The sequence below is a fragment of the Crocodylus porosus genome, unplaced genomic scaffold, assembly GCF_001723895.1.
Source record: "Crocodylus porosus isolate Cpor-Errol unplaced genomic scaffold, CroPor_comp1, whole genome shotgun sequence".
In the NCBI taxonomy this organism is placed as follows: domain Eukaryota; kingdom Metazoa; phylum Chordata; order Crocodylia; family Crocodylidae; genus Crocodylus; species Crocodylus porosus.
Genome location: NW_017728914.1, coordinates 25,811,553 through 25,822,195, shown reverse-complemented (window position 1 = coordinate 25,822,195; position 10,643 = coordinate 25,811,553). Strand labels below are relative to the sequence as shown.

Here is a 10,643-nt window from a genome sequence, read left to right as displayed (position 1 = left end):
GGACTTGATAATGACATTAAAGCTTTGGACAGCAGGAAGAGACAGATGGAAAAAGATAATCAGGATTTACAGCAGAAGATGGAGAAGGTTTGCCTTACAAATCCCACGTTACCATTCTTAGTTCTAAAAAATCATAAGCTATATATTACTGACTGAAATATAGATTTCCTATAGAATAATACGCATAGAAAAAAAAAAACAACTTGTCTACCTGCTCCTAACGTAACATTTGCTTGAACATTTTGCTTTTGTTCTATTAGTTGCATGTTTCACACAATTTTAGCCAAGATGATTGCAAGACAGGGAACCAAAAGATGTGAATTCTTTAATGTAGTCTTTGAAGCAGTCTTCAAAACAAAAAAAAAAAGATCCTTACAAGTAAAATCCCCAATCTGCAAAGTACTTAAGCATATGAGCAATGATTTTTAATTTCTGTATCCAGAGCAGAGCTTGTAAAAACTGAGTAAATAAGGTGCAGAGAAACTGTGTAGTAAGGTCCATAGAAGTTTACAGTTTTTTCCAAGAGTATCTAAGGAGACTACCACATTCAACTTACTTCCTGGTGTTGTTTTTATCATCAGTCATCAACATTAGTGTACTGTACCTGCTTTTCCTTCAGACCTGAAGAAGAAAACTTTCGAATGAAATGCAATCCCAACGATGAGTTGGTCCAACAAAATATGTCGCCCACAAAAATTCCTATTAATGTTGATGTCTTAAAGCATGCTATCTGCGTAGATATAAGGTTCTTGTATAATGTGGTTAGGTGTTAATAATAGATATCTGAAAACATTCTCTTGCATGCATGACTTCTGAGCTATTTACGATGGCATGTCAAAGTGTATTTTTAGTATGTTGTACCTTTCACTGAGGAATACCCTGACAAATCGGGTTTATTAAACACTGGTTACCCCCATCAGAATAGACCTTAAATACGAGTGATTTAAATAAACAAATCCTGTTTTTAAATAAGCAGATGAAGCAATGAAAATGTTACTCTTCATTTTTATTAGAGATTCAGGCTGTTTTTAGAAACTTTCTTTCCAGAATAGAATAACTGGTTATGAAGTGAAATTATAACTAGTCGAGACGTACATAAATGACATTCTGGACTGTGCTTGACCAGACAGTACAGGACATTTCCTATCATAAACATCATGAATCTTCCTATGTTTCCTCCTCTCAAGTAGCTAATGAAAGAATTAAAGATCTTTCATTGCGTCTGTGCTAAAGCATAAAAAACTCTTTTGACAGCTAGAAAGAATTTCACCAGGCAGAAATTAGAGAGTATAGATGAACATGTATCAATATGAAAAAGAGAAATGGTTTTATTTGGCTCAGATAATTTTTTTCCAGTTCCCATGGTATTGCCTTATTAATATTGTTATTGTAGACATTAACCTAAAAAAACTACTGTGTTTTATGATTTCTTTTTTTTTTTTTTTTTTAATTCTTCTGCATGGTACTTTGACTGCACAGGTGTTTCAAGGAACAGATGAACAACTAAGAGACCGGTACCAAAATCATCAGAGAATAGTAAAAGAGAAAGAAAGGAGATTAGCAGACGGTCAGCGTGAGATGGAAAGAGTAAGCAAAGAGTGCCTGAGATTCAACAGAGAGAAATCAGACCTTCTTGTTGAACAAGGTATAATACACTGATTTAAAAAAAAAAAAAAATACTACTACTGAAAAAAAAGAATTAAGATGTAGGCACTTGTAATAGGATAAGTGATAGAAGGCTTATAATTGAGGTAGGCTAGGGGTGCTAGATCTGACCCATGGAGCTGTGACATCCAGCCTGCGGGGCTTCTCGTGGGCTTGAAAATTTAGTGGTGCGGGAACAGTGGCAGCTAATTGCCAGTCCCCAGCTTCCAAATTTTTGTACCCAGGGGAAACCCTGTGCACTGGATAGCATGGACCTCCATGTTATATTAAGCATGTGGAGCTGATCAGTGGTGCGGGGAAGCACAGGGCTGAGTGGGGTGGGATGGAGTCAGCCTGAGCAGCAGAGGGTGGCATCATGGTGGCTAATTGCGGTGTGCGTGGCCTGACCTGGCCTGCAGATCAGCTCTGTGCCATTTATCCAGCCTGTAAGGCCAAAAGACAGAGCACTACTGATCTAGACAAAAGTTTTGAGCTGTTATGTATTTAGAGTTGGCTACGTGTGTGGTATGGGATTGCAGATTTAAACTTTTGTCTTTTACTGTTAGATACCCAAAAGTTGATCCGTGTTCCCTGTGACATTCCGAAGTATATTTGCTGCTGTGAGGGGTGATCGTGACATGTACTATACATGTTCATTTATGGATTGCTATCTGCAGAAATGAAACTGAATTTGGCATTTTTTGTTCTAGGTCCTTAAGATTTCATTCTAACAGTTTTCTGTGAGCAGTTTGTCTTGGGTATGAGTTGTAAAGTTTGCAGAATTGAAATAATTTCACCAACTATAGTGAATGAATTTAGACAAGAAAATAGCTGACTAAGGTCAAGGACAGGTGTTCATTAAAGGTGCAACCAGTTGATTGATAGTTGGATTGGAACTGCACTGGTGCTGACAAGAGTTTAAGTTCTTGAAGTTGCTAGTTAACCTTAAATCAGCTTAATAACCAAGTTAGTCATACTGTTGTGAACGATTGTATGAACTATATGTAAACCATATTTGCAGTTATTTAATCCTGGTTATTTGTTGAGTTTTACCGATAAAAGCTAAACTGATTCAAGTTTCCTTTAAATAGTTTGTCAGCGTCCACACAAAGTCACCCTTGTTCAACTAAACCAATTCAGTCTACTGCAACTTTTTATTAAACTGTTGCAGCAATTTACTGGAGCCACACCTTACTAAAACAAGTGATACTAATTAATCTATATTCTTTGGCCAACCTAAGGAAAGATTCAGAAATAAATAACATAAATGGTGATAAACAGGTTTGTTTTAAAGTCCTAAAGTGTCTTTAGTAACAAAAGGAAAATGTCAAAAAAAAAAAAAAAAGTAAATAATTTTAGGATTCTATAATTACTGTAGTTCTTGTAAGCAGCTAGAATTCATGATATATACAGTGGCAAAAATGAGCACAGTTCTCTATATACAACCTTTTAAATGTGTAAATCCTGTTTCTGTGTGTGTGAATGTATATATGAAGGTCGTCTTCAGCTGCAAGCAGATCGTCACCAAGAGCACATCAGAACTCGGGATTCGTTAATTCAGACTTTAGCAGGACAGCTGGAATTCGATGGTTTTGAACGAGCACCTTTAAATGAAAGACAAATTAGCAATTTTAACAAGCTTGTGAAAGAAAGGCAAGAAAAAGAAGCAGAAACAGCTAACCAATTAATGGTAACAATTTTGTTATCCTACTGCTATATTGTCATACCAGTATTTAACTTCCTAGTGCAGTGTGAGTTGACAGCAATGAAGACAGCAGATAAACATTTCTTAATTTTCCAGAAAATGTTTACAGGACATGTGTATTTGCATCCTTGTCTTACAATTCTAATACTATAAATACCTAGCAAGTTTTAGAATATAGTTTCTACTAGGAAAGACCCAACAAGACCATGTGGGGGGGGGCATTGTTTGTTTGTTTTGTTTTTTTAATGGTGTCATTTTTAGCAATTTTGCTTGCGAAGGCAGTGTAATTTATGAGCTGTAATATAGGGAAAAATAATTTAATTCAGCTTCACTTTGTGACTGGAAAACAATATTTCTCTCCTATAAAAACTGAAAATATTTAAAATACTATTTTCAGTGTGAACAAAATTGAAGAAGTCCAGTTTTAAGCAAATGAAATGGAATTTTTCAGCTTGAACCCTGGGCTACCCAGCTGCTAGGCTACCTGAAGTCTGCCAAGGAAGTCGAGCTTTGCAGCCTTGAGAACTGAGCTATAAACTATCCAGGCTGCTCAGCCCCCACAGAAGATAGCTGTGCTGCTTGTTTCTTCTTCTCAGCAGTTTTTCTTTCTCTTAGGCTCCTCATGTGGTGTGTTGCTGAGGAGCTGGAGAGTAGTTGGACAGGCAAACTGGCAGGGAACCAGATATGCTTCCACTGAAAGTGCAGCCAGAACTGGCATACTTCCTTAGAACGCTTGGGTTTGATGAATCTGCATTTTCTAACGTAAATAGAGTTGACTGGAAATGTTCTACTAGAAGGTTTTTATGACTAAACTATTTCAACATGTTGCTGTACAAATGTGTGAAACAGTTCAAAGCAAGCACCTGCTAATAGTGAAATTGAGTTGTAGTTAATCGTTATGTGAAATGTATTTGTTGCATCTTTTTCAGAGGGAATTTTCAGCAAAAGAAGTAATTAAACAAAAACAGATAGATGAAATAAGAGATAAGAAAACTGGCCTGGAAAGCACCATTGTCCTGAAGTCCGATATTCAAGATAAGAAAAAGCTTGAACTGAAGAATGTGAAAAGTGAGCTTCAGCAACTGGAGGGATCTTCTAACAGGCTTCTGGAGTTGGATCAGGAGCTTGCCAAAGCTGTACGATTTTTCTGCTGGAATTGTTTTAATAAGTATACAGATGTGGTTACCTTAGTGCTTCAAATATTCCAGCTATGAGTAGGAATAATATGAGTAACAACCTTCCTTCTTTTCCCTACAGAAAGGCCTCTTGCTTTCTGTGTGTTCTTGTCTCTGGACAGTACACTCTTGAGAGCAGAGATTGTCTACTCTTATGTACCGTTCCTAGCTTAATGTAGCCCTGTTCTTGCTTGACTAGTAAGCAATACTATAATAAAGATGACTAATAGAAATGTTTTGAAAATAGATCATATTCACTTGGTAGGTTTTTAATTGTTAGATTGTCCTACATATAATACTTCTAGCCAGCTGTGCCTGTTCATAAGACAAGTTCTCTCGCTGCTACATTCTTAATTGTATCTTTCCAGTGAAACATTCAATATTTATCTGCTTACAGTGTATGAATTCAATGTGCCATGGAGTGTAGAGCCCAAAGTTTCACTGACTGTCAATATGCAAAAAAGCAAGCAGGGTATGGGTAAGACACTTTAAAGCAAGTTATGTGGATTTAGCAGAGGGGTGCTCAACCCCTGGCCTGCAGGCCAAATCCAGTTTGTGGAACTGTGGCAGCCAATCTTCAGGGCTCCCTGTGGATTAAGAAAGTTGGTGGCAGGAAACCAATGGCAATTAACATTGTCAGTCCTTCTCTACTGCCAAATTTCCAAGTCCTGCATGGTGAGATCAGGCTGGCCCTGGGATGTTGCTCTCCAGCAAGGTCAGGGCTTGGGGTTGTTGCTGCACAGCCACATTAGGTCCCAGCCGCTTATGTCCCATGTGCCAGATTTAGTCCACAGATGAACCTGGCATTACCCATCTGGCCTTTGGGGCAAAAAGGTTGGACACTACTGATCTAGCTTGTTGACAGGGAAAGGAATATTCATTTTTCTCCCCTTACCTGTATTCTTTTACACTTCTTTGTAGGATGTTAGTATAGGAGCAGTTTGAAAGGCTGAGGAACCATTTCAGAGTTTTTATACCAATGCCCATTTTTTTGTGTTCTATATCTGTTGCTTAAGGCCCAGGATCGCAGCCTTCATCCTTTTTTATAGGATCCTTTCAGGATCATTTAATTCTTCCTTTTACAAAACATCTGTTCACCAGAGCTCCCCAAGGGACAACAAGGTCTAATGGCCATAAACTCCAGGAAGGCTAATTTAGACTGGATATTAGAAGAAAGTTCTCTACCGTGCATGTGTCCAGGGTCTGGAACAAACCCCCAACCCCCCCCCGGAGGTGTGAAGCACCTACTTTGGATTCTTTCAGAAAACAGCTGGATTTATTTCTTGTTGGGTCACTTGATCCCAGCTAACTTCCCATTTATGGTGGGGGGACCTGGACCTGATGATCACCTGAGGTCCTTTCCAGCCCCTAATGTCTATTAAATCTACGAATAGGGTCCTTCTTATTCTTGAGTAATGAAAATTTTTTCCTCCCATTTCTTTGGACTTCTATTCCCCAATTGGCGTAAGAAAACATTGAATTTTAAAAATAATTCTTGGTTTGGCCTTGTTTTCGTATTTAGGAACATGAACTAGATAAGGCTGAGAAGAACAGTAATGTGGAAGCCCTTGAACAAGAAGTACAAGTACTGCAAATTGAGAAAGAAGATCTGGACAAAGTTCTAAGGAAATTAGATCAGGAGATGGAACAGTTGAACTTGCATACCATGACAATAACCCAAATGGACATGCTGAACAAAGACAAAGTAAGATGTTTGTTTTTGTTTTCCTGTTGTTTTTACCTCAAGATTTTATGAGGAATGGTCATTTCTTGAATCTTGCAGCATTTAAAGTACTAGAAGTTGTTTGCTAGACTTCATAAAAGCCATATGTTTGTAAATGCATTGAGTAAAACAGATAGTGAATATTGAAAAGTGTATTTTAAAAGAACTTTGTTTCTCAAGGCAGACAAAGAGGAGCAGATCAGGAAAATAAAATCCAGGCACAGCGATGAATTGACATCATTGTTAGGATACTTTCCAAACAAAAAACAGCTTGAAGATTGGCTTCATGCTAAAACTAGAGAAATTAATCAGACAAGGGACAGGCTTGCCAAATTTAAGTAAGTATATATTTACTTGATTCTAGCTTCAGAATTAACTTCTGAAATTAATTTTTATATTAGAAAATTTGATCCACTTGTTTTCTCTTGGTAGTTATTTCTTGTTTGTTCTTGTAACAAAGCAAAGCGTACAGCTAAGTTCGTTTATTTTTAGCTAATAGAAAATGTAAATGGTGTTAATGCTCAAGTAAGTTGCAACTTAAAATATTTCAGTACTTCAGACCTATACTTAAAGAAATACAGTTCTGAACTTTTATTCTGAAGATACTCAGTTATCAGATAGATTTAGTAACAGACAAATTCTGTGTGTTAATTTAGGAAACTGCTTGGTTTTAAAGTCAAATATATTTTTACTGGTATAACATAACCTTCTCCCAAAAATTATATTTAATCCAAGTAGAATACTCAATTATTTTCAGACAGTGAGGTAATCTGCAGTAAAGTGAATTCATACTTTTGTTTCAGCAAAGAACTAGCTTCTGCAGAGCAAAATAAAAACCATATTAGTACTGAACTAAGAAAAAAAGAAGAGCAGTTGTCTGGCTATGAAGAGAAACTTTTTGATGTTTGTGGAAGCCAAGATTTTGAAAGTGATTTATACAAGCTTCAAGATGAAATTGAAAAGTCTTCTAAGCAGCGAGGTAAATTTGTTCTTTTCTCTATTTTTTTCTAAAAGAATATTTTCAAATGAAATTGCAAGCGTTAAATTAGAGGTATTGTCAATTGTATTTTATAACCTTTTGTGTCTATAAGGTAAACAATGTTAAGTGTAAAATTTTGAAATAAAATCCAATCCACAAATGCCTTACGTTTAAAGCTAAGATTTTTTTTAAAGGTAGTATAGAAAAAAGAGTCTTGAAAATATTTCAATTCTATCAGTTCTGTTCCTTGTTAGGTTGTAGTTCAGAATTTATTGGCAAATACTTTGACATAGTGAGCGCACCTACATATGCAGTTAATGTGCATGAATAAGCTCTGGAGCTTATTGCTCCTGGTTGTGCTGTTTAAACATGTGCCTGGAAGCCATAAGCTCTGGAATTTATTCAAGCACAGCACGTTGAACTGGGTTGGAGCAGTCCCTGCTGACAGAGGGACCCAGGGGGTCAACCTACCAGCCTGGGACTGCTCCCCCTGGCTCAGTGTGCTGTGAAGGGGCAGGAGGGTGCTTCAGCACAGGATAGCCGGAGGCAGCCCCCACACTGAAGCATGCTTGTGCTCCAGCTAGCCAGGGCAGCATCTAGAGGTGCACTGCTGTGGAGGTTTTTTACACTGCAGCAGGATAGTGCTAGTAAATGCAAGTAAAAAAAGTACCGCAGCAGTGGACAAGTAAATTAATTTAATAGATGTGTCTAGCATGTAGCTTGTAGTTCAAGATTGTGTCAAGAGACTGTCCCCTGCCTAAGGAGAATGTTCCCCTGCCTAAATTTGCATTGCATGCAGAGCAGCAGCAGTTACTATGGATCTAGCCTGCAGAGCCTAATGTTAAAAAAAGAATGATAGCTTTCAAAGCAAATCAGCCACTTCCACAAATTTGCTTCCTTATAAGAGCAATTGGTTTCATCACATTAAAATATTCCTTCATTGTTAGTTGTCTTACTGTAAGAAATGACAGACATATTGTTGTGGATCAGATTACACATTGCTTTACTTGACAAACATTAATTCTTTTTAAAACAGCTGTGCTTGCTGGAGCCACAGCAGTTTATTCACAGTTTATTACACAGCTGACCGAGGAAGATCAGGCGTGTTGCCCAGTTTGTCAGAGGGTCTTTGAGACAGAGACAGAACTGCAAGATGTAATTAGCGATCTACAGTCTAAGTTGCGTCTTGCACCAGACAAACTGAAAACAACAGAGTCTGAGCTTAAAAGACGGGAGAAGAGGCGTGACGAAATGATGGGACTTAAACCAATAAGGTAATTTAACTGACTAAGCACTGTAAAACGTCTCATGTTAGTATACTTGATATATGAATTATATTGTTCTAGGTACATTCCAACAAACATTTTCTTTCACTTAGTCCTGTTTTGGAGTAGATGATTCACATATCAAAAAGCTAATCTTTAACACTGTTTTTACACTGGTATGAAGTTACTCCCTTAGGTTATGGACATTCATTGCTTTTGTAGCACTGTATAGATTCTAGCTCTGTCCATATTTGCAGGGTTCACAATTCTACAAAGATGGTAGATTTGCCATAAAAGCTTTCCTGTTTCAAACAGGAACTTCTGTGTAGTGCCACCTTTTGTGGTGTTGCATATGACTTTGGACAGTTGTGCTACAGTGGCTTTCTTGGTCCCCCAGCATCCCAGAGTGCTCCACTGTCTATTCCCCTCTGCAAAGTGGATAGAGGGACAGTGGTAACACTAGCTGATCAGGAGCAGGAGCCTACCCAATCTCAGTGTCTTTGGGCACATCCAGACAAGCACAGTCATGCACACTGTCCAGAGTTCTCTGTGCTGCTTTTTTTTCCCCATGTTTTTTTGACCCCTGGATATCCAGGGTTGAAAAAAACCCACAGAAATAAAACCTGAAGCAGCACACGCTCAGGCAGCATGCACTATTAAAAAGTGGAGCCGGGACACTCAAAGCCACACTGCGGCTGCCAGCCAGGCTTTGCCCAGCAGGATCACTGTGGCTGCAACTCCAGGAGGCCCCCAGGACCCTAGGTAAGGCTGCTGGGGCCAGCCTTCCCTATGCCACTCAGCATAATATGCTGCGCACCAAAGAATGCGTGGCACAGGCATTCCCTAGGGACAAGAACCAGCGGAGCAAGGTGCACTGCTGGTACTTGTCCTTGGGGAACAAAACGTCCATTCACATCTGGACACGCCTTTTGAGATAAACCACTCAGTTGTTGCTGCACTGGCTTTGAGATGCATTAATTCTGGGGCAGAAACATCTTTTGATGTTAGCTATCTTTGTTTTAGGAATTTATAAGCTGGTACAAATAGCAAGTAATGTTTTAAAAAGACATACCCTGAGAAGATTTCTCCAGATAACTCCATAGTGGATTAATTCTCCTTGCCTCACATTACTCTGCATCTTTTAAACTAGGAAATATATTTTCCCCAGGGCATGTAGTTGCCAGAAAAAATGGAGACTGATTCCTGAGGCTTCCTGCCAGTTCTTGAGTGAGGGTGAAAAATGCCTGGCTTTTGCAAAAAGATGAAGATGCTCTCTCTAGACACAAGAATTTTGAGAACCATTGTTCTAGCACAGGGATGGGTGGTTACTTCAGCTGGAGTAACTGTCTATCCCTGTGCTAGAAGAATGGTTAACAAGCTTTGGTGAATTGTCGAGGGCCGCAAGGGTACACCCGTTGTCAAACTAAGCCCTGCCCCTTGACAGGTGCCCACCCCATCTTGGGACCAGAAGTCCCTTCCTCTACCCCCGATCTTTGCCACCAGGCATCCCTCCCCTTGCCTTTGGAAGTACTCCTTTCAAGGGGTGAGATTTGCAGCCTTGGAACTTGGAAATCGCACCCTGTAACATGGTCTCTGACATCAGAAGGTCCACCCCACTGACTGGGACACACTGCCTCTCCACAGGGCCCACCCTCATGGTGCATGGCCTGCCCCTGGGGCCCCAGAAGTTCTGCCCTCTAGGCCACAAAGCACAGGCACAGCCTATCAGATAGCAAAGGGTTGTGACCCCTCTAAGAACCTGACCCATTGCCCTCAACCAATCAGTGGGGGCTTCAGGGGTCATCAGACCTCTGCAAGAATGGTGCCAAATCAATTGAGTCAAGAGCCGCCCATACAAAATCTTTTGGAAGAAATCATTGTAACAAAGCATAGATAAAAAAACAAATCATATACTAAAAAACAAACATCTGCTATAACATATCTTAATTTTATTTCAAAAAAATATTTTTGTGCTGAGGAGGATCCACGCAGTGAACCAAAGACTGTGGAGCTGGTGTCATCGGGAAGGCTTTAGCTTCCATGACCACAGCCCGCTCTTTGGCGAGAGAGGCAGTGAGCTGCTGGGAAGAGATGGCCTCCACCTCTCTCCCCTGGGGAGGAGGCTCTTCTCAGCCAGGCTGGCTGACCTGCT

The 10,643-nt window shown here is 39.4% G+C and overlaps 1 protein-coding gene across 1 annotated transcript in view; it reads left to right on the top strand.

Moving 5' to 3' along the window:
- The window catches only part of RAD50 (RAD50 double strand break repair protein), a 36,843-nt gene that overhangs the window by 9,110 nt on the left and 17,090 nt on the right, over positions 1-10,643 (top strand). The window contains exons 7-14 of the mRNA XM_019534726.1: positions 1-87; positions 1,480-1,645; positions 3,141-3,334; positions 4,279-4,485; positions 6,047-6,229; positions 6,428-6,585; positions 7,051-7,226; positions 8,263-8,500. Coding sequence (XP_019390271.1) covers positions 1-87; positions 1,480-1,645; positions 3,141-3,334; positions 4,279-4,485; positions 6,047-6,229; positions 6,428-6,585; positions 7,051-7,226; positions 8,263-8,500 — 1,409 coding nt within the window. The remainder of the gene's footprint in view (positions 88-1,479; positions 1,646-3,140; positions 3,335-4,278; positions 4,486-6,046; positions 6,230-6,427; positions 6,586-7,050; positions 7,227-8,262; positions 8,501-10,643) is intronic.